Below are 23,789 nucleotides of genomic sequence, written 5' to 3'. Positions count from 1 at the left end.
CATTTTTCATTCTTTCATTCCCTCCCCTTCAAAACCTTCTAGTAGGTGTGAGTGGGGGACAGGAAAGACATTTTTTTAACCACTGGAAGTGACCAAAAGCCATTTCTTCTTTTTATGAAAGGTCTCTCCTGGTCCTAAACTGGCTGAGAGGGTCCCAAAAAATGTGGCAAAAATGTCTCCTGTTCCTCCTCAAGAATGTGGGATATTCTGGGGGCTAAAGCATTTGACACACATACCCCGAAGTCCCACAAAAGCAGTCTGAAGCCCCTCTGTGCCCACCTGGCGGTGGCCTCTCCTCCTCCTCCCCCCACAGCCACCCATTTTGGACACTGTTGCTGCTGCAGCTTCTGTGCAAAACATCAGGCCGTAAGGACGCGCCTGTGCTTGACTGTCTCCCTCCTGCTTTCCAGGGCAATGGCTTCCTTTCCTAAACACAAGAACGGCTTCTGGCTGGACGTAGCCACGAGGGTGGGATCAAGAACCACCGAAGAATGCCAGCAGAGGTACTTGGCAGAGCAGGAAAGCCGAGCGCGGGCCCCAAAGCGGACCTCTAGGCCTGAAAAAAAGGAAGCAAGAGGTACAGGCCTGGCTGTATGCCTGCCTTCTCCCATGTGAGGCCAGGGAAGCTCCTAGATTCCCCTCCGGGGGAGCATATGTTCACTTTAAAATGGTTTGCAAAACCCATGGATTTGTACCGTGTTGTTCATGCCCTGTGGGGTGGCGTGGGACCGTGAGCTCCTTCCTTGCCTAGGTGGCTCTCCTTTTAGCACTTTCAGCTGACAGCTGTTTCTCTGTCCCGCTTGTTGGCAGAGGAGGGGGCCAAGAAGCCTGTGACCGTTGCTGCCAAGGTGGGGACGCTGAAACGGAAGCAGCAGATGCGGAATTTTCTCGAGCAGATGCCCAGGGACAACCACGACGACATCTTCACCGCAACTCCCTTTCAGAATAGGAACACAAAAGTACATACCATTCCATTCTCTTGCAGAAGAGTACAGTTGGCCCTCCACATTTATGGCTTTGGCTTATGCAGATTTAATTATTCACAGATTTGATCAGTATGTTCTCTCTAGGCATCATGACTCCATGGTCAACATCTGCCAAAAGTCACACTGAAGGACCTAGAGGGAACACTTGCCTAGGCATTTATAGGTCGTCCAATGCAATTTCATGGCCAGCCTCTGGCAGACCTTAATCGTAGAATTGCCCTGGAGGAGCTAGAGATTCCTAGAGACTTGTTCTCTCAGGTAAAAAAAACACGTGTATTTTTATTGGTGGAGTTTCCAATTTCACAGGAGTCCTGTGCCCTTAACTCCAGGAATGTGGAAGGTCTACTGTATTTCATGTTGGTAGCTGTTTAACAGGGATTCCTTACACTGACCAGCAGGCCTTGTGAGTGCAGCTTAGGGTGGGTCAGGGGTTGCTGTCCTGAGCATGGAAAGTGGGGTGCATGGCATATCATCATTCATGATGGCTTCAGAGGGAGGTTTGTGAGATAAGAGCCCATTGCTTTGTAATAGCTGGGGTAAGGATGACAACTTTTGCCTGGCTTTCAAGATCAGCCCAAAGTTTGTGGACTCTAGAGATTTCCATTGGCTGCTGGTTCTGCTTGGGATACTACCTCTCTGTGTAGGGATGCACATCTCACAGTTCATTTAATAAGAATGACTAATGGAGTAGATGCTCCTGACAGTGAGAACTGTTAAACAGTGGGACATATTCCCTTGGAGGATGGTGGAGTCTGCTTCTTTGGAGGTTTTTAAGCAGAGGCTGGATGGCCATCTGTTGAGGATGCTTTGATTGTGAGTTCCTGCATGGCGCGGTTGGACTGGATGGCCCTTGTGGTCTCTTCCAACTCTAGGATTCTATGATTCTATTTCTTGCAAGAAAATGCAAGAAATCGCAAAACAAAAGCCAATCAACGTGGGCATCTTTTAACTTGTATTTTCTTAGGACAGTTCTTCCAGCCATTAACATCTGCTCCACGAGTCATTCTCAATAAATAAATGTTCGCTTGAGCAGGCAATGCTCCCTGCCCTCAACATCTCAGGCTGTCATATTTTGGTCACATCATGCGATGGCATGATTCATTGGAAAAGACAATAATGCCAAGAAAGGTAGAAGGCAATAGAAAGAGAGGAAGGCCACAGGCTCAATCACGGGCATGAAATGACAAAAACGAAGCACAGCAGTGGAGGATGGGGGGGGGGGTTTGGAAACATCTCACCCACAGGGTCGCCATGAGTCGAGGATGACTCAAGGACAGTTAACAATAGAGAAGCTGGAGTAATTTCAGAGAAGAGCAGTGAGGATGTAAGACAGGGGTAGGCAACCTTTTTGACCCGGGGGCCGGGTTGCTGTCCCTCAGACAACTGGGGGGCCGAAGCCAAAAAATAAATAATTAAATAATTTTTTAAAAAATTAAATAAATAAATAAACCAGGACAAATGTAGGACAAAATTTTCAAATGGTGGACACTTTTTTTAAAAAAGTGGAGGACACGCAAAAAAAATTGCTGATTTTTTAAAAAATGTTAATATAAATGAATGTTTCTGAGGCGTCTATAGACAATTGCCCCCCTTGCCCCTGCGTGCGAGAGGCCAAAGGCCCCGGTGGCAATCGACGGCAGGACCGGGCTGGGGCCGGTCCCAAGGCCTCGCCGGGCCGCATCCGGCCCACGGGCCGCAGGTTGCCTACCCCTGATGTAAGAGGTATGGAGAACAAATCTTATGAGGGAAAGGTGAAGACGGCTGATATCACTGCAGTTTTTAGATATGATTGGTCCTCTGTATCACCGAAGGTTTAGCTTTTGGACCATCCCCATCCCAACAGATAGTAAAATTGCTAGAATTAATGCTAGCACGCACATGGCTGTGACCAAGTGTCCGCACCACCATTGACAATAATGGGGCAGGTCCATCCATGGATGCTTTAATCTGCATAAGGCTTGCCCCCTGATATAGAGCCCAGATACTTCAAGGGCTGTCAAGAGAACGCAGGGGGCAGGTGTGTTCTCAGCTGCCCCAGAGGGTAGATTTCAATTGAACATAAGAAGCGACCTAATGACATTAGAGCCAACTGGCTAGAGAAGGGGTGGGGTCTCCTTCCCAGGTTGTCTTCAGCCAAGTACCTGCTGGGGATGATCTAGCTGCAGAGCCTGGACTGAACATAGGGCTGGAGCCAATGGCCCTTCCAGCTCTCAGTAGCAAGCAGTTCTGGTCCTCAGTCATGTGAGATTCTCCCACCCCAGACTCATTCATTTTGCCCACCTTTCCCTCAGTCTTTTGCCTCGTCTCCTTGACATTCTCAAAATTTTGGATTCTCCTCTGAAACTTTCTGGTCTTCTCTGTCAATAGGGAAGACTAGAAATAGCATTAATGCCAGCCTTTTGCCATGCAAGTAGAAGAGTGACCATTTTCTTGCTGTTGGATTGGCTGCCTGAGAACATTCTGGTTTTGTGGAAATTCTGTGAGAGTGAATCAGCTCAGCCATTCAGTACCAGGAGTGCAGTAGAAATGCCTTGTTGGTAATGGACTAACCTGGATGTGATCTGTAGTTGCCACAGTTCTGCACCGTCCCAGAGGAGGATGTTTGCCAGCTCAAGGAGAGCAATCCCATCACGCCCTCCTCGGCCATCTTTCCTTTGCAGAAGACCCCTCAGTGTGAACACGTCACCCCCTGCATGCTGGAATCCCTGGACAGGTGTGTACCCAGAAGGCCCTTCCTCCACTGCTGAGAAGATGGGACCCTGACACACACGCTTCTGGGGTCAACAGCTCCAAAAGTATGGGCTGCTCTCCAGAGCCAGGAGGGTAAATTCAAGTATGCATGTGAGGCCCTCATGCCAGCCCACCTCAGTTTCCACATCATTAATTTTTTTTAAATGTATACCAATTCACCTTGAGTTTGGCATGCAACTTTCCCCTAAAATACTCATTTTGTATGTCTCCTTCCCTAATAGCATGCATTTTGATACTCAGCATTTCCTAATATATGCACTTTTGATCCAAGAAATACATTTATAGCACTGTACAAGTAATGTCTTCATTTTGTAAACCAAAATAATTACTGTATATGCTTGACCATAAGTCAACCTCATGTATAAGTTGAGGGGAAGTTTTGGGGCCAAAATTATGGATTTTGATATAACTCATGGATAAGTCAAGGGTAAAACTTAGGGACATTTAGCACAGGATCTAAAGGATGAAGTAAAACAAAGCAATGTCAAAAACTTACAAAATTCCAGCAGACTTGGCTCTTTGTGCTCACCCTTAAGGCTGGCTGGATGAGAAAGTAAAGGGGATCAGTGCTTCAAAGACACATTATACTCTTCTCTTTCACCAGGGGATGTTTCCTTCTTTTTAATAAGAGTTAACATAAAGTACTTGCATTGATCCATGGATAAGTCGACTCAGGTTTTTTTGGATCAATTTTTTGACCTAAATTTCTAGACTTATACATTAGTATATAGACAAAGTGCAATATCCAAAGGGTATTTGTGTCCTGACCTGCACAGAGAATCTGCATATAAAAGGAATCTTCCCACATCTGTAATGCATAAAAGACCAAGGGTTGGTCACTTCAGTTGGTCTAGGGGCTGAATAGACTCCCCCCAAAAATGAGGGGCATGGGCAAAGTGAAAGAAGCTGCAAGTCCACTTCTGGTTTTGAAGAACAGGTGGGTTTTTTGTGCTAAAGAGCATGGGAGGGCCCTGTGTCTTATGCAGAGAGTGAACTGTCACTCCTGGTGGCTCCTGAGAATGCCATTCAGAAGCTTGAAAGGTCTCAGGGCCACCAACACCTGCCTTAGGGAGCACAAAGCTGACATTTGCTGTTTTTATGAAGGGAAGAGGCTCAAGTAATGGGAATATGGTAGCTAGGATCCAGGATATTTGGAGGCTTTTAAGTATAGCCAGCTGTCACAAAGAGTGCTTGGATGGTGTCTTCCTGCATGGCAGAAGAAAGGCGTTAGACTGTATGACCTCTTGAGCTCTCTTCCAGCTCCAAGATTATGTGCTCTCCCTTCTGCTGAAAGGCTTTGGCCTCAACCCCTTTTTTCCAGGGGCCTCTCCCCACTCCTTAGCCTCTCTGTAGCATTTTCAGGGGGCCACTGGGGATGCCATGGGGCCAGGATAGATAGGTGGGCACAGCTTTTGGACAGGTGTGGTGGCCCCAACCCTAAAGCCAGTCCAGTCCAGGATTTAAGAATTTCAAAGCACGCTGGTGGGCAAGTGCTATTGGCCAGGGCAACAGATGCGGGGCAAGTGGTGTCACAAACTGGCCACTGGATGGAGAGGAAAGGAGCCTAAATCTCACCAGGGGTTCTCAAGCAAAGGCAATAGAGCTGTCCTTGTCTTGGCTTCTGCTCTCTAGGGATGCTTCCTCTTGGTCTCTTGTTGAGGGCAAAGAATGAGCCAGTGCTATCCTCCTGTTATTACCTTTGCCCTCTGACCCTCTCTTTCCATCTCAGGGTCTTTAAAACTTTTTCTTCTAGGAAAGACTGTGAAAAGCATGTTTTCCACCTGCAAAAGAACATCAAAGGCAAGGAACGCACTTGGCAGAACGTGAAGAAGAAATCGGTAACGTTGCCCTTGCTTGATTCAGCATGAAATCAGATTTTCGTTCCCCCCTTTTGGGTTTTTAAAAATACATTTATTGCTGCATTTTTAATCTCTCTGCGCCCCAAAACTGCATGTGAGGTCTGGCCCAACTGATGCATCCCTTCTCTTGCACCTAAACTATTCAGGCACCCAACTGTTTGGTGCTGATTAGGTCAAAGTGGCTGGCTCCACCTTCAGCAGAGCTCATGAAGCTCCACAAAACTCTCAGGAAAAGCTTGAAAAGGGGAGCATTTATGCCAAAGGTAGCCCAGGGCTGGACTCTTGATGGCTTTCCACCAACCTCTCTGATCAGATCTGGGTCTTGTCTGTTGGGGTTGCCCTCTGCTCCCTCCTAGCACTGGTTTCCCTCTCAGTCTGAGGATGCCCTAATCTTGAACTGGCAGGCTGTGATCCTCTGGGCTTCTCCCAGACAAAACTCATGGGGAAGTAATAACTTTTCCCTTGTTGCCACCAGGCTGGGACCATCTTCACGACTCCCACCTCCCGAAGAGCGAATGTCTTTACCTTTGAAGGTGAGCACTCTTGTGCTTTTCCTGCATGGCAGGTGGGGCATAGGAAAGATGACAGATTCTCTGATTTTGGGTTTTTTTGGTGTGGGGAGAGGAGGCCCAGTGGAAAAACAGCCTGAGTGTGAGCGATGCTTAGCTTGTGGGTGTGACAAGTGCAAAAAGGCTGGGGTCCCGTGAGGAAGACCATCATGTTCTGATGAATAACCTGTAAAGTAGGGGGTGCACAATCTCTCTCACACTCAAGGGCCACACTTGAGATATGCTAGGAGTCCACATGTGTCCACACAAAAAGGTAGCCAAGTACCACTGCAGCCCTACCCCTGCCCCATTTTAACTTTTCAGACTTGACTGGCAAATTCACTTCTAAAGACTGGCCTTCCCTGGCTATCAAAATCTACTAACCTCTTACCCCTTGGCTGTGCCTTTACGGCATGTGAGTAAGTTACTAAGACTTCCATTCTGGTGGACAGACATCCCAGGCAAAATTGCTCCGCTGAATTAATTCAGTCCCAGAATAAGGGGAAACGCTGGACATAATTAAATAAGAAGCAAGACATTAGATTTAGATTTAGATAAAACCGGGGAGAAGCAGTGTATAAGGAAGTCATCCATCATTATGTTTGTATCTTTTTATTTTAGTATATGTTTGTAGTTTTGTAGTTCTAGGTATTGTGGATTTGTGTGTATGTTATGTTACGTGTGTATCTTTTTTTAATCATTAAAATAAAATTTAAAAAAAAAAATAAAAAAAAGAAAAAAAAAAGATTTAGATTTATTTTTATCTCCTAGTACGTAGGACCTCTGTCCTAATGAAGGGTCTAGAAACCATGCATCATGAGGAAAGACTTAGGGAACTGGGAATGTTTAGCCTAGAGAAGAAAAGGTTAAGAGGTGATATGAAAGCCCTGTTTAAGTATTTGAAGGGATGCCATATTGAGGATGGAGCAAGCTTGTTTTCTGCTGCTCCAGAGAATAGACCTGGAGCAATGGATGCAAGCTACAGGAAAAGAGATTCCACCTCAACATTAGGAGCAACTTCCTGACAGTAAGGGCTGTTCGACAGAGGAACAAACTCCCTCAATAGAGAATGGTGGAGTCTCCCTCCTTGGAAGTCTTTAAGCAGAGGCTGGATGGCCATCTGTTGGGTATGCTTTGATTGTGAGTTCCTGCATGGCAGAATGGGGTTGGTCTGGATGGCCCTTGGGGTCTCTGCCAACTCTAGGATTTTGTGATACTAGTGTGTGTGCCTTCAAAGTGACTCCATGATTTTTTAAGGGTTTTCTTAGGCAAGGAATCCTCAAAGGTGGTTTTGCCAGTTCCTCTCCCTGCAGCACCTGGGATTCCTTGGCAGTCTGGCTTCCAAACTCAGACAGGATTTGGTGCTTTTAGAATACTAATTTAGTAGTTCATGAGTTGGTTGTAAGAGAACACCCAGAGAGTAAGCAAACACCCATATCTTACACAGGCTCTTACTCACTCAACCCTTTCCTCATGCTGCTGCAGGTGACTTGGCTTCGGTGGGAATGGAGCAGCTCTTCCAGGCAGGTCAAGAAATGGAGTCTTGCAATGAGGACGATTCCTATTTTTCTACTTAGTTGGCTGCTTGCCTGCAATGGCTTCATCCTAATTCCTGAAGGCTTTCACAGTTCACAGGCCACCTTCTTGGTACAGAGCGATACTTTAGGCTTCTTTTGGAGGATTTTGAAGAAAAGGCTTTGACGTCTCAGTTCCATTTTTCCTGAATGGTGTTCAAAATAAGAGGACCTCTGTTTCGCATTGCTCCAGGTTATCTGTCTGCTTGAAGGGGGCCTTAACTGTTGGGGGCTATTTTTTAAAGAAGCAAAATAACCTTTTTTTAAGCTACTGCACAGTAAACCACCATGTGCAGTATTTATAACTGCAAAGGATCTTTAAATTTACTGCCTACAGAACAGGGACTATGAATTTTTGTATTAAATTTCCTTTCTCAATATCTTTTAAATGGTTTTGATGCTTCTTGAGTGAATTGATGTTGGGTGGCAGTGGAAACTGGCGTTGCATGGATGGAAATAGGCTTCATGCTTCATGTAAGCTTCTCCTTCCATGCTTTTTGGGGCTCTGGGAAGATCTAGTCCTGCTGCCTCTCAGGTGGACTAAGGGCCTTCTTCTCAGGAACTTGTCGCTCATTCTCAGCTTTCCTTCAGAAGAGCTTTGTTTGTTGTGTGCCTTCAAGTCGTTTACAAGTTACGGTGGCCCTATCATGGGGCTTTCTTGGAGCAAGGGGTTGCCATTGCCATTCCCAGTGGCTTAGAGTGTGACTTGTCCAGGGTTGGGTTTCCATGACTGAGCCGGGATTTGAACTCTGCATCCAGAGCTGCAGTCCAACACTCAAATCGCTATACCAGGCTGGTTCTCTCTGTTTGCTGTGATTCATTTGGAGCTGTGACCAAACAATTTTAGTTGTAGATGTAATAATTTTAAAAATTATTTCAAGAGTGCCTTCAGCATATATATATATATATATATATCTTCTTCGTGGTCTCTACAAATCACACAAATAGGTTATTTTGCACTTGTGAGTAAAGCTCTGAAACTTCGCAGATGACCACTCAAAGAAATACTGTTACAGGTAAGCAACCTGTCCAGATACATACCTGCATACAGTTAAAAGACCCAGTGTTATGTAGTGGTTTGAGAACTTCATTACAATTCTGGAGACCAAGGTTCAAATCCTCACTTGGCCATGGAAACCCACTGGATGATTTCTCTTAGCTTCAGAGGAAGGCAAAGAGGCAAACTCTGTTAAACAAATCTTGCCAAGAAAGCATGGTTGAGGGGAGAAAGTGTGGTGGCATGGTGGTTCTGAGTGTTGGACTCTGGAGACCGGAGTTCAATTTCTAGCTTAGCCATGAAACCCACTGGATGATCTTGGGCAATATGTCACTCTCTCTCAGCCTTAGGCGAAGGCAATGGCAAACCTTCCCGAACAAAGGCCTCCCTCCTTGGAGGTCTTTAAACAGAGGCTGGATGGCCATCTGTCAAGGATGCTTTGACTGAGAGTTCCTGCATGGCAGAATGGGGTTGGACTGGATGGCCCTTGTGGCCTCTTCCAACTCTTGTGAGTCTAAATCTTGCCAAGAAAACCCCATGGCAGGGGATGACTTGAAGGCACACAACAAGAATGCTGTTTGTCCAAAGTACTTTATCAGTGGAATGTCTGGTGGTTTTTTGAACAACAAACTTTTCCAATGATTTCCAAACTCACTGTGGGGCCTTGTATCACTTTTGGACCAGGTGCTCCATTGGTAAAATGGACTATAGGCTGCCTTTAGCAGTTGAAGTGGCCAGTAGGTGGATTTCTCCTAAGCCTTTCTCAGGGCAAAGGCCTGGACATACGGAAGGCCAGTGGTCCACAGGATGGCAGCAGAGGGGTTTCTCTCGGCCAAGCAGAACAAACTAACAGCTCAAAGTACAGTTGGTTGTCCGCAGCCACCAGTTCTTTATACAAGGATTCTAGCATCCACAGCTTAAATGTATTTTAAAAAGATATAAATTCCAAAATGCAAGCCTTGATTTTATTGTTTTATATAAGTTACACCATTTTACTACACCATTGTATTTAATGGGATTTGAGCCTCCACAGATTTTGGGTATCTGCAAGAAGGTCCAAACCCAGCGGATACCAAGGACCCAATGTAATAAATAAATAAAGATGGTAATAATATCACCCTAGTGTATATAATAGGACTTGAGCTTCCATTGATTTTGGTATCTACAGGGGGTCTTGGAACAAAACCTCAGCAGATACAAAGGATCCAATATAGTAAAAGTAATAATACCACATTGTATATAATTGGGTTGGGCCACCACAGGTTTTGGTATCCACAGTGGCTCATAGAATACTAGAGTTGGAAGAGATCCCAAGAGCCATCCAGTTCCATTCGTCTGCCATGCAGGAACTCTCAATCAAAGCATCCCTGACAGATGGCCATCCAGCCTCTGCTTAAAGACCTCCAAAGAAGGAGACCACAATCCTCCATTGAGGGAGTGTGTTCCACTGTCAAACAGCCCTTACTGTCAGGAAGTTCCTCCTAATGTTTAGGTGGAATCTCTTTTCCTGGAGTTTGCATCCATTATTCCAGGTTCTGCAACCAATCCCCAGCAGATACCAAGGGCCCAACGTAGTACAGTACGAATCTATGATTACAATTGTCATTCCTTTTCTTTCAAGGCAACTGGCTGGCAAAGTCCCATGATGCCTTCCTCCCCTGCAAAGCCCTCCCTTTGCTTCGCGACACTTTGAATTGATGCCGCTACAGCTTCTGAGGAAAGTGGAAGCCTACACTAAGGCAGAGACTCATTTTGTGATACAGGTTTATTTACATATCTTACAATGAGGGGAAAGTGACAACAGTAAAGTGCATCTTGTTTAAAAGCTCCGTCGCTGGTCACGGGATCGTCTCAGGCAGCATCTGGGCATCAAAGCCATAGTGGAGGTACTGGCAGACTTCCTCTGCCTTCTGCTGGCTCACCTGGGTGCAGGCCGCTATCTTGTCTGGGGAACTGGAAAGGAGGGAAAGAGAAGGAGTGAGTGGAGGGGGGACCTCTATCTCTCAGCATCACCTGAGGCTGCCACAAGAGTTGCTTGATTTGCACACAGGGCCTCACAGCCAGCTCTGGTCCAGTGCACCATCCCCTGTGAGGTTCCACCTCTCCAGTGTGACCTTGGGCAATGTCACTCTCTCTCAGCCTCAGGATGGCAATGGCAGCCCCCTTTCTGAAGAACTGCAAGAAAACCCCATGATAGGTTTTCCTTAGAGTCATAGGTCAGGAACCTGAAGGCACACAACAACCAACTCTTTTGAGTAAGTATATACTGGAAAGCAATGGCAAACTCCTCTGAACAAATCTTGCCAAGAAAACCTGATAGGTTTACCTTAGGGTCGCCATAGGTCAGAAACAACCTGAAGGCACACAACAACAACAAACTGTTCTAGAATCATGGAGTTGGAAGAGATCCAATGGGCCATCCAGTCCAACCTCCTGCCATGCAGGAACTCACACTCAAAGCACTCCCAACAGTTGGCCAATCAGCCTCTTCTAAGTTCTGGAAAGCCATGGCAAATCCCATCTGAGGAAATGTGCCAAGAAAAACTCATGATAGGTACGCCTTATTGTAGTCGTAAACTGAAAACACAGTAACAAAAAGTACTCTTATTACTTATTGAGTAGTTCCTACTTCCTGCACCACCACGCACACACCTATCCATTCCTCAAGACGTTAGTGTCGCAGACATGGCCCATTGTTTCCCTTGTCACCTAATCCTGGCCAACAGACACTAACTTTAGTTTTTTGTGGGTTTTTCACGCTCAAAATACTAACTTTCCTCAATCTTTAGCTCTTTGAAATGCCAGCTACTGGCATTGACCCACACATACCAAATGTGGTTGTAGGGAGTATCGAGCGAAAGACTCTCAGGGCCTGTGGGAGTAGGAGGAAAGTGAACCAACCAGGTGCCACCTTGGAAAATGGCAGGAGGGGGGACACTTGGCTTAAGGAGACTTCTACATGTGAAAAGGCTCTAGGAGTCAGACAGGCCACAAGTTGAACATGAGTTAACAGTGTGATGTGGCAGCTACAAAGGCTTATAAAATTCTAGGCTGCATCAATAGAAGTATAGTGTCTCTATCAACAAAAGTAATAGCGCCACTTTATTCTGCTTTGGTCTGGCCCCACCTGGAATATTGTGTCCAGTTCTGGGCATCACAATTCAAAAAGGACATTGAGAAACTGGAGCATGCCCTATCAGGAGAGACTTAGGGAATTGGCTAAGAGAGGGTTAAGGGGTGATATGGTAGTATTTGAAGGGATGTCATATTGAAGAGGGAGCAAGCTTGTTTTCTGCTGCTCCAAAGAATAGGACCCGGAGCAATGGATGCAAGCTGCAGGAGAAGAGATTCCACCTAAACATTAGGTGCAACTTCTTGACAGTAAGAGCCATTGAACAGTAGAACATACTCCCTCAGAAAGTGGTGGAGTCTCCTTTTTTGCAGGTCTTTAAAGAGAGGCTGGATGGCCCTCTCTCAGGGGTGCCATGACTGTGAGTTCCTGCATGGCAGGGGGTTGGGCTGGATGGGCCTTGTGGTCTCTTCCAACTCTATGAGTCTATGATTCTACTTTATGGCCCTTGTCTACCTATGATGAGGCTGTGGCTACCAAGCAGAGGCTTCCGTTGTCAAGTCAAACCTCCATGTTGAGAGAGAAAGGAGAAAAATGTAGCCCATCCTCTTTCACCCAACATGGAAAGGCCTTCCCAGAGCCACTGGGGGGAGACTATACCTGTTGGCCACCTCTTGGATGGAGGCGAAGGAGTGGCACAAGGCCAGCGCCAGTGGGTAGCCGACACTGGGGATGCTCAGGTAGAACCGCAGGACGTCTTGTTTATGCCGCTCCACCTCGGTTGGCACAGCAATTGCCACCTTCTTTCGTTGCTCCACCAAAGCCAGCTCCTTCAGCAAGTCAGCCGTTTCTTCTTGGCAGGAGCTGAAGAGGACGCGGATTCCTGACCGGATGAAGGCTGACAAGACGCCGTCATACTGCTTGTTTCGGTGGAAGACCCTCTTAGTGTCTCCTGAAACATTAAGGCACAGGAGTACAGAGATAAAGATCCTGATACTGTGGCCTGGAAGAAAGAGTGGCAGAAATTTCCAAACTGGTTGAAATAAGTTGCTGTTCATTCCTGTTAAGAGTAAGAGATTCACTCTAATAGGTCAGAAATGCCATTTGGATCCTTGGCTATTTATAACATTTAAATATAAGTAGGAAGCTCTTATAAGCATTCCACATTCAGGGGAGAATGAGTGGAAAACACTGAGTCTGGATCCGACATGTATCCAAACTGAGTGGAAACCAAAGATGTTCAGTCAAATCTACTAAACTCTGTCATTTCTGCTTCAAAGTCAAACCTTAGCAAAAGAATTTACTGTTTATTACAGTGTCTCTAATCTGTTCTAGGTTCTACTTTAAGCATGTGTGAGGGTACAAGAAGAATTCAGTGTTGTTTTTGCTGGACCAGGACTTTGGCAGACCAGGGTTCAAATCTTGGTCACTCTGTCAGCCTCACAGGAAGACAACGGTAAACTCCCCCTGAACAAATCCTGCCAAGAAAACCTTCACCTTAGAGTTGTGATAATATGGAAAAGACTTGAAAGCACACAACAACCAACAACATCCCAGATCTCCAGTTCTGGAACATGTAAAGACACAGTGGAACACTCCCTTGGAGAGTGGTGGAGTCTCCTTTGAAGGTCTTGAAAGATAGGTTGGATGGCCATCTGTTGGGGGTGCTTTGAGAGTTCCTGCATGTCAGGAGGTTGGACTGGATGGCCCTTGTCTCTTCCAACTCGATGTGTCTATGATTCTACCACTGCAAGTGTGTGCCTGCCGAGTTCCTTGTACTCCCCCTGAGTAACAGTAAAGAAGCAAAGAGGGGCACTGATGATGGAAATGGCCAATACTAGACAAGCTGAAGCACTCAGCTTTTCTTGCTATCATTGCTTTGGTAGGGGAGTGTGGACTTAGTAGTACAGAGTAAGGTCTGCATAACTTTGCCACTCCTGTTCAACTTTGCCATGCCAAACCGTAACAATGAGTTTGACAACAGCAAAGCTACAGTGACTGGCATCCTGTTGGTACTGCCTGCTTTTCTCAGCCCCACCACCTTTGCTGGTGCACTTGGTGAGGACTCCAGAGGCAAGGCCTCCTCTATGGCTGCTCCCTTCCATGGAAGGTCCAGTCGGCCTGCTCCTTACTCTCTTTCTGGGAGGAGAAAGAGTGGCTCACTGGATTGCTGTGGCTGTGGAACTGCAGCAAGATGCTACCCAAGTGCCCCCTGCCCTCCCTGGTCAACTGCTTGGCTATGGGGATGGACTCTTGCCCTGGGATGGAAGGGAAATACCATCCAAACTGACTATTCCCCTTCAGGCCTCTTCCTGAAAACCTTTTCACAACTTCACTGCATGTCAGCTAGGAAAAGCTTTTGCCATCTTCCCTGCATCCCTAAACTCCCTGGGATGTCTGATGCTGGAGAATTTCAAAGAGCATGGAACCCCAGCATTTCAGGGGCCACTCTGAGTCAAAACAATTCTTGATTCAAATCCTCCTGGAAAAGGACAATGTGGCGCAATCCGAGCGCAATACAAGGTGTTGGTTATCACCTATAAACCCCTACATGGCTCGGGCCCGAGTTACTTAAAGGAATGCCTCTCCCTATATAATCCGCCCCGTACTCTCAAAATCTCTTGGAAGTACATCCAACCAGACTGGTCTCAACTTCCCAAATAACTTTTACTTCAGTGGCTCCTAAACAACCTTCTGGAAGAGATCCATCTCATTACCTCCCTGGAGAGTTTCAAGAGGGTAGTTAAGACGGATCTCTTCCGGCAAGCCTATCCACCCAGTCTTCTGTAACGACATCATTCACTCTTCTATCCAGGATCAGAACATTTGATCTTATAAATGTTTACTGCACTGTTTTTTTTAACTGTTTTAATGTTTGAAATTATATGCTTTATTCTTGTATTTTATTGTTACTGTTGGGTTGTAATCACGCCTCAATTCACCTAGGCGACACGGGAAAATACAAATAATAATAATAATAATAATAATAATAATAATAATAGTGGCTCCACATATGCAGCAGGGGAGCCAGTGTGGTGCAATGGTTTGAATGGTGGAGTTGGACTTCCAGGAACCACAGTTTGAATCCCCACTCAGCCATGGAATCCCACTGGATGACTTTGGGCAGGTCACACACTCTCAGCCTGAGTGGAAGGCAAAGGTGAGAAATCCCTAGGAGAGGGTGGCCATGAGTCAGAATTGACTTGACAGTAGGTAACTACTATGGCTGGCTGGCTTTTAGTGGCAAATACTTTTTTGGTCAATGAGAAGGCTTGAAATTCCCTTTCTGCCCTCCACAGCAAGCAACCTTGTCTCCAGAGCTAAAACCTCCCCTCCCCTGCTATGGCCACTCTGTTTCTGGTGAGAACTGTGAGGGATTAGATAAGCATCTGGTTATGTTTTTGTAGCCAGATGCAAAATGAAAAGACACAGTTCTATGATTACATTATCCGGAGAATCCCAGTGGAATACATAAACATTTCGTATTTGGCTACAAGGACATGCATAGACACCTCTTCCATCTTCTGCTGCTCTCACCAGGCACAGAATGGCTGCAGTTGGGGTCTGTAATGGGTCCGCTGTATGTTCTAGGGGTTGGTGAACTGCCAGTGGTAATATACAGTCGCCCCTCCTAACTCGCAGATCTGGGATCCGCAACCTTGAAAATCCGTGGAGGGGCGACTTCCTCTATTTTCAATGGGGCGCACACCTCCTTCAAGCCTATGGGGTTTGAATATGCGCAAGCCTCTGTTTTCACAGTGGCAGCGGCAGGTCCGGAACAGATCCCCCATGAAAACAGAGGGCCAACTGTACTTCCCCATGTGAAACTACTGTGCTATGCTGGACAATACAGGATTGTGGCCATGATGTTGTTCAGTAAACAAATGGCCACTGCTTCTCACCCTCATTCAGTTACTGCTGCTGCCGCCTTCCAGAGGAGAGCTTAATGAGGGAGGGGGAGACTTGCCGGGCCAAGGTACCAACCTGCTTTGAGTCTCTCCTTCTCCACGATGATACAGATCCGGTCAAACTTGCTCTTCATCTGCTGTACCTTCTGTGCCACTTTGCTCCGGTGCCCGTAACTGAGGAGCTCTGCCTGGCATTTCCTCTCCACCGCCAGACGGTTGCTTACTATGTAATCACAGCCACCCAAGGAGCAAACCTGAACCTTGATGCCATGCACGGCTTTCAGAGTGGAAATGACATCTGGCCCAGAAGCGATCTCACGGCTGTCTGCCAGGATGCAGAGGGCATTTTCGTTCTTCAGGGAGCCAGAAAACAGGCGAGTGGCCAAAGAGGAGGAGGCGGGCGCAGACATGTGCTCTGAAGGCTTTTCCACCAGCTGAAAGCATCAGAAGAAAGTGTCATCATTCGCCATGCTTAGAACAGTCAAACCTCCCCTGACTTTTTCATCATTACTTGTGCTGCACTGCCCAGGCAGGCCCATGGTCCCTCTTTCCAAGGAGCTCACAATCTACAGCAGACCCTCAGGAAACAACAAGGACAGAGAACCATGTTGGAAAATGCTGTTACACTGGTATAGGCAGGGGAATCCAGAGATAAAGCCAAGGCCCACGGTAAGGCTGGAGAGGAGGGGTTTGGAAGATGAGGTAAAGCTACTGGTGTGAAGATTTTGCTCCCAGAACCAGAGTTGGAAGGGGACTGGCAGTCACCCAGCCCTAAGATGGCAGAAGAGTGTTTTTAATAGCAGCACTGTTGCACTGCTGACCCTTGACTGGCAGCTTGTGATCCACTAAGAACTACCGAGCTCCCTTCTAAATAATAATAATAATTCGAGGTGGGACCACAACCTAATTTAAGAAACAATACAGAATAACACACAACAACGTATTTGGTTGTTGTTACTTCCAACAAGTTCTTCTCTGTCGTTCTAAGACTAAATAGACTGCTCAATACAAATACAGTAGGCCCTCCCCATTTGCAGCTTTGACTTTTGAGGTTTTGATCAATATGTTCTCTCTAGGAATCTCTAGGTGCTCCAGCACAACTCTGCTAGAAGTTGACCACAAAGTTGTGCTGCAGAACCTAGAGGTTTGTAGGGAAAACACTTCTCTATGCATGATTCTATGATCAACTCCTGGCAGATGTTGACCACAGAGTTGCAATGGAGGACCTGGGGATTCCTAAAGAGGTGTTCTCTCAGGTAAAAAGAATGGTGTTTTTTTATTTGTGGTTTTTCCATATTCACAGGGATCCTTCAGTCCTAACCCCAATGAATGTGGAAGGACCAGTGTAATTCGCTTAACAAACTTGGCTAATTTTCCTGGCAGCACAAACTTTCCACAGAAAATGGGACAATCTGATAAGAAGTGTGGAATCTTAATGCTGCTTTTACTTAGGTATGTTTCTAGCTCTCATGACAGAAAGGGAACAGGAGTAGTTGTCTAGAGGAGAGGATATGGTGCCTGGGAGCCCTGAATAGCTCCCCTGCATCTACACATCCGCTTCAGTCCCCTCCAGCCATCCTTTTGTTATAGAATCACAGTTGAAAGGGACCACAAGGACCATCTAATCCAACTAACACATAGCCAGGGCACTCCCAAGAGTTAGCCACCCAATTTCTGTTTAAAGACCTCCAAGGAAGGAGAGCCTACCACCCTCTGAGGAAATCCATTCCATTGTTGAACATCTATTAAAGTTGTTAAAAGTTCTTCCTAATGTTTAGATGAAATTTATTGTAATTAGGGTTCCAGACTTTATACCAATGAATTTTAAACTCTGCTTCTGCAACTCTGAACTGAATGTGGGCACTGCGAATAGGACAAAAATGACCAACCACATCCATAGGGGAACTTCTACCTTTTCTTTCTTGTAATTTGACTCAGACCTCACCTGGGCAGCACAGAAGGACACTGGCAAGTTGGAACACATATGGAGGAGAGTGCTAAAGAGAGTAAAGGGCCTAGAAACCATGCAACAGGGGACTGAGCTGGTTATATTTAGCTTGAAGTAGAGATGGCAATATGATTTGAGTAATGGTTTTAATGATTTATTTTAGTTTTTGTCATTGTTATATTTGGAGTTTTTGTTGTATATTTGAAGCAGGGGGGAGGGGGAATTATGTGTATTGTGTTATATTGTATAAGAGCTGTATTGTATTGCATTATTGTGTTGCATTCCATTAGAGTTCTATTTGCTATTATTATATACAGTGGGCCCTTGGTATACGCGGGGGATCCGTTCCGGACCCCCCCCCCCCCCCCGACGTATACCAAAATCCATGTATGCTCAAGTCCCATTTGTTCCCAATGGCACTGCGAAATTGGCAACAAAAGTCCCTGGCCTCCACCTTCTCTCCTCCCTCCAAGAGGCCCCCAGCACCGACACCCAGCTCTTCTGCGGTGGCGGCGAGGAGGCCGAGTGGCAGTGCAAGAGGCCTTGAAGGCCTCCGGCGCCGGCACCCGGCTTCCTCAACGCCTCTGCGGAATGGCCAGATACCGGTGTTGGAGGCCAAGAGGCCCCAGCACTGACACCGGGCCCTTCCACGGTGGTGGCAGCGAGGATGCCGGGTGACGGTACGGGAGGCCTTGAAGGCCTCTGGCGCGGCTGCGCTCTGCCTCCTCACCGCCACCGATCTTTTCCTGCAGCGGCCTTCACGGCCTCTCGCACTGCCACTCGGCCTCCTGGAGCCTCCGCTGCCACAGAAGGGCCGGGTGTCGGTGCTGGGGGCCTCTTGGCCTCCAACACCGACACCTGGCCCTTCTGCGGCGGCGGAGGCTCCAGGAGGCCGGGTGCCAGCGCTGGAGGCCTTGAAGACCTCCAGCGTCGTGACTCGGCCTCCTTGCCGCTGCCGCCGCAGGAAAGGCCTGGTGGCGGTGCTGTTGGGGCCAAGAGGCCTCCAACACCACCATCGGGTCCTTCCGTGGTGGCGGCGAGGAGGCTGAGGCTTGGCCTCCACCGCCACCACCCGGCTTTTGCTACAATGGCAAGGAGGCCAAGCAGCCGCGCCTCTCGGCTCAAAAGGTAAGTAAGGGGTAACGGAAGGGAGGAGGGAGGCAAGGAGGGAAGAGAGGAGAGGAGGAGAAGGAAGTTGTCCTGAATGGCGGCGCGCCATCCTATTATGATCTTTGACAATCTGGAGGCCTAGCATCATGTGGAAGATGTAGCAAACGTCTAACACTTCTGTGTGGCTCCAGAGGACAGGACCCAAAACAACAGATTAAAATTACAAGGAAGGAGATTCTGACTAAGCATTAGGTAGCGCCCACTGAAGGTAAAAGCTGCTTGACAGAAGGACATACTACTTTGGAAGGTGATGGACTCGCTTTCACTGGAGTTGGGTTTTGTTTTTGTTTTGTTTTTTACAAGAGGTTGGATGGCCACTTCTCATGGGTGCTTTAGCTATGATTTCCCACATGTGTAGAGGGTTGGACAATATGACTCTTGTGTGGCTCTATGAAATCTTGGGCCGAAATGGTTTGGGTGTAAAGTGTCCTCATTGTGGGAAACGGTTTTAACTCACTGTTCCCTTCTAACACTTTAGGCCTACTATTCCAGACCCAGTTCCCACAGCAGAACCAAAGAAGGAGGCCCCAGTTCAAGCCATGTCTGTACCTTGGTAGGAGCCCAGTGATCCCCAGCCATGGCCTCCCTCTGGCCTGGGCCTTTGCACTGAGGGCGGAAATCCAGTTCTTCTGACAGGGAGACTTTCTGGTCCAGGAGACTGTGGGCCCTGCTTTCTGGGGGCAGCTGGACCTGCATCTTCGGCGCAGGGGGTCTGTGGTCCTGGGAGGTGTCCAAAGCCAGTGATGGGATATCGTGAGCACCCCTCTTGGCTTTAATGATGGCTGTGGGTTCTGTGACTCCTCTTTCACTACTGACTCCTCCCTCATCTTCACTAGAATCCTCAAGGATCCGAACTCGGAACAGTTTCTTTGGCAGCAATGGAGGAGTCTGTCCCTCCTCTTCCTCCTTGTGTCTCTCCTTCAGTTTTTTTCTGCGGCGGGTGCAGTATAGCTTCCTTCCATTTGCAAAACTGTCCTCCTGCAACAGGTCAAAATTGACAGACAGTTCCCCCTCCTCCTCTTCAGTAGAGCCACTCTTGGGGATGTCCTTTTCATTGTCTTCAATACAGAAACTGTCTGCCAAATAGTTCTCATCCTGCTCTGGAATCTGGAACGAAAAAAAGAAAATAAAGCGCTGAGGGCAATCTGTGAAGCAGTTCTTGTCTCATAAAGGAAGAGCAGCAGCAGAACACACAGCTGCACTTTGAGCCCCAAATGGACTGAGGCTACAAGCTCTGCTGCCTCAGATTGTTAGAGACACCTTTTAATGCAGTTTGCAAGAGCTCAGCTCTTTTCCACATCAGGGATGGGACTGAGTCTGAAATGTGCTTTTGCAGCCACAGTTACCAAACTCCTGGCTTGGTCAATAGGCTATTTTTTTAATCTTCATTTACCTGATCCCCTTCCCCACCACCACTCCCTTCTCCTTTTGTGTCGAGTCTATTTAGATTGTGTTTTGTCCCAAGAGCAATGCTATGGACTTTGGGTGTAGCAAGGTCTCTGGCTCTTGGGAACACAGCCAGAACAAAAGACTTGTCCACAAATTTCTTAAGTTTCAAAAGCTTTACTGATTATAAACACAAATAACATGAAACTGATTTCTTCTTTCTCAATAGTCCTTCCTAAATACCTTGTTCTCTCGGTGGATTCTATCTTTCTTCTTCTGAGGACTATCTTTCTTCCTTTCTGGACTTATCTTTTTGTCAAAGGAAAATACTCTCTCCAGGTCTGACTTGGCTGAAATCTTACTACACACAGAAACTAACTAGAGGGTGACAGCATAAGACCCTGCAATTTCCCACAATCCTTGCCTTCCTTAAAGCTGTAGATTTCTATTTCCCCTTCTAAACTAATACATAGAAAAGCTTAATATAATCTCAACTAAATATATGTCTCAAGAGCATCAAAGATGCTCTGGAGGCATGACAGATTGTAAGCCTGAGGGCAGGGAACTGTTTAATTAAAAAGATTGTGTGTACAGCACTGTGTAAATTTGCAGCGCTTTATAAATAAAGGTTAATAATAATAATAATAATAATAATAATAATAATAATTTGTTCCTGTATTTCTCACGTCTCTTATAATTGGCCCTGTTTGTGCCATTTTTATGGAAGATTATTTCATAGAATCATAGAATCATATTATCTGTTACAGAAAGCAATGTCACTTAAACTAGTGGATCATGAACTGCTGCCGTCCCACAGGCCATCAGCTGCTGCTATACAAAACGTTTCCAGAAAGGAAAGAAAGAAGCAACTGCAGCCGGTGGGTCCAAATGTTGTGCCAGTCCCAGGAGCAGGGAGCAAAGAAAAGCTGGTCAGTCTCCCATATCAGAGCGCTAAAGGAGCACAGATGTAAACCACTCTGGGAATGTTTCCTAAACTGTGTGATGATAGTGGTGGTGGTGTTAAAATATTTTTAATAAGACAGACTCCAGCACTGTGGAAGTAGTGGGTAGTTGAGCTCCCTTTGGCACAGTCCTTTCAGTCAAGCCTCCAAAGGAATGCTTGGCTCTTTGACAGGCACACAAAGGGAATCTTCTCATCTCAAGGACATGCCTGCATAAAGGTTTTTTAAAAAAGAAAATAGGGGACTTGTGGATCAAAACCAACTCCAGCTTGGGCTTTGGGCTCAAAGAATTGTAGTGCCATCCTCCTTGTTTGACTTCTTACCTGAGAGAAGACAGCTAGTGAATGTTGTCCTTTATGCACCATCTTATACCTGTTGCCAACAGCTGGGCTGCGGACAGATTTCAGATAGACTCCTTGCATCTCAGACTCTGAAAGAAGGGGGAGGAGGAGAGGAAAGGCAGTCAGATGGAAGAGGAATGGAAACGACAGTCAAGTGCTCCAGTTTGAGATGGTCTTTTCCTCCACACCGGAGGGGAAACTTAAAGTGGTGCTAAAGGCATCTTCCAGAGGGCAAGATGGGGGGGGGGGGGCAGGTGGGATTTTGTCAGATTTTGGTGGTGGATGAGGATTGAGTTCCATTTCCCACATCCTATAGTCTTTAATCTGATTTTTTCACCCTACCCACCACTCCTGATTTGGCAACTGGTAACAAAAAATAAAATAAAAAATAGTCACAGGATGACACCACTTCGCATTTGTCCTGAAGAAGCTATTTGCCAAAAGTAGAACACCATGTAAATAAAAGACATAAGGGATGGCCAAAAAAACAACTATACAGGGTTTTCTCTTTGCATACCATTTAACTCTTGGGTGATCTCTGTCTCATCATTAAGAAACTGGGCAAGGGAGGAGCTCAGTTCATCTTGTGAGGACACACTCTCATCAGATGAAATCTCCATAGCTTCGTCTTCAGAAAGTTCAGCCTCCTCATCTATGAAACACCTGGCGACATTCTATGGGAAGCAAAAGAAAGGAAATTCCTGACAACCAACTGTGGCCTTCGGGGACTCCAGCTTGGAACTGAGACTCAGGAAACATCATCACCAGAGGGCTGTAGGCTTCTAAGAACCATAGGCTGCCCAAAAGTCATGTCAGCTGGAACAGGTTCTTTTTGGAACTGACCCATTGCAAGCCACGCACACAGGGCATGACCTAATCCCAACAATCCTTGAAATTTTCTTGGGAGTGCTGCCAGCCATCAAACATCTCCTAGCTCACAATAGCCTGCAAAGACTCTGGGTCAAAGTCTCTAAGCATGAAAAATATGTTGTGCTGTTGTTGTTTTTGTTGTGTGACTTCAAGTCATTTCTGACTTATGGTGACCATAAGGTGAACCTATCACAAGATATCACTCTAAGATTCATTACCCTGGGCTGTTTCTTGACCTTGTTATTTGCTGCCCATGGACTTTGCTTAGGATTTACAGCCCCTGACCCTGAACTGTTTGCTCACAGGATCCCCCTTGCTCCTTCAGCTTCTGAACTTCTGGCCCCCTGCCTGCTGGTGCAGTGAGAACAGGACAAAGCTACATGCAAGCCATGGGCCCAACAATAGAATTATACCCCCTCCTTACATTTCAGATTTGGCACAATGGAAGAAACACCTTTCTGAGCAGGTTATGTTCATATCCACTCTCCAGGGCTACCTTGCTGCCCATAGCTCCAGAAAGGGGAAAAATATCAGCTTCCACCCACCTTGACACAGGGATAAGATGGCTTCAGTGAAATGCAACCTACCTCTGGCACAGCACTGCCCTTCCTCTTCTGCCTTTTCACACCTTGAACTGGACTCTTGCTCCAGCTCTTTGCATCGCCCAGCATCTGGTTCTGTTTCTCAGAAAGATTTGTGCTTTCATCATCATCGGACAAATCTAACTGGAATGCAAACACAGACTTTGGTAAAGAATGGCAACAAAGCTAGCTCCTTCTAGCTCTAACAACCAAGCCTTGCCTTAGTTTTGACCATTGTAAGAGGAGGCCCACAGGGTTTGCCCACCTGCTTCTGTGTAGGGGCTGAAAATGAACAGGGGAGTGCTTGGACTGTGTCTTCCTACATGGCAGAATGGGGTTGAACTGGATGGCCCTTGGGCTTGCTTCCAATTCTATGAATATGTGAAAGACTGCAGGTTCCAAGATTCAGCTAATGCTGAATGAAGGAGCATGAGGGAGTTTTATCTCTTCCTGTAGTCTAAAGAAGATTTGACCATCACTGTTGTTTCAGATGTATCTCTAAGGAATAAACAGCAGCGTTACCAAACTGGAAAAGGAACAAGAACAAGTATTCTATGTTTGTAAACTAAGCAGCTAAGCGACCCCCATTGTAGGATGGAAGCACTTTGTCAGAAGAACTATTTCCTGATGGTAAAGATGGATACTGAACCCCAGCTGAGCAACTGTGTTTGATACAAGTTGTTTCTGCACAGGTGAGAAGAGCTACTCACTGCAATGAGTGGATGTCTCCGTTTCTTGACCGCGTGAATTGGTGATTCAAAGTCATTGTCGTTATTCTTGCAGGGAGAAAAAAAAAGAAAAGAAATAATCTTAAAATTGTATTTTGAGATTCCGGAGT

At 46.5% G+C, this 23,789-nt stretch overlaps 2 protein-coding genes across 4 annotated transcripts in view; one reads left to right on the top strand and one right to left on the bottom strand.

The window, feature by feature from the left end:
• Positions 1-8,095, top strand: part of MIS18BP1 (MIS18 binding protein 1) — a 33,401-nt gene extending 25,306 nt beyond the window's left edge. Inside the window, 6 exon segments of the mRNA XM_089522977.1 lie at positions 411-577; positions 811-959; positions 3,554-3,699; positions 5,491-5,575; positions 6,072-6,129; positions 7,630-8,095. Of these exon segments, the coding sequence (XP_089379103.1) occupies positions 411-577; positions 811-959; positions 3,554-3,699; positions 5,491-5,575; positions 6,072-6,129; positions 7,630-7,721 (697 nt within the window). The 3' untranslated portion in view covers positions 7,722-8,095.
• A 2,141-nt stretch (positions 8,096-10,236) lies between these two features.
• FANCM (FA complementation group M) overlaps positions 10,237-23,789 on the bottom strand; it is a 63,175-nt gene continuing 49,622 nt past the window's right edge. For 2 of the 3 annotated variants that reach the window (XM_089522971.1, XM_089522973.1), the window contains exons 16-23: positions 23,662-23,727; positions 22,958-23,095; positions 22,018-22,174; positions 21,483-21,589; positions 19,361-19,918; positions 15,770-16,127; positions 12,446-12,788; positions 10,237-10,668 (exon numbers count right to left, since the gene is read on the bottom strand). In XM_089522971.1, coding sequence (XP_089379097.1) covers positions 10,554-10,668; positions 12,446-12,788; positions 15,770-16,127; positions 19,361-19,918; positions 21,483-21,589; positions 22,018-22,174; positions 22,958-23,095; positions 23,662-23,727 — 1,842 coding nt within the window. In that variant the 3' untranslated portion in view covers positions 10,237-10,553. The remainder of the gene's footprint in view (positions 10,669-12,445; positions 12,789-15,769; positions 16,128-19,360; positions 19,919-21,482; positions 21,590-22,017; positions 22,175-22,957; positions 23,096-23,661; positions 23,728-23,789) is intronic. The other variant, XM_089522972.1, reaches the window with a different exon arrangement.

This window comes from Sceloporus occidentalis, unplaced genomic scaffold (genome assembly GCF_023333645.1).
Source record: "Sceloporus occidentalis isolate IW3139 unplaced genomic scaffold, rSceOcc1.0.p SCAF_4, whole genome shotgun sequence".
NCBI lineage: Eukaryota > Metazoa > Chordata > Lepidosauria > Squamata > Phrynosomatidae > Sceloporus > Sceloporus occidentalis.
This window is presented reverse-complemented; position numbering and strand designations above follow the sequence as displayed.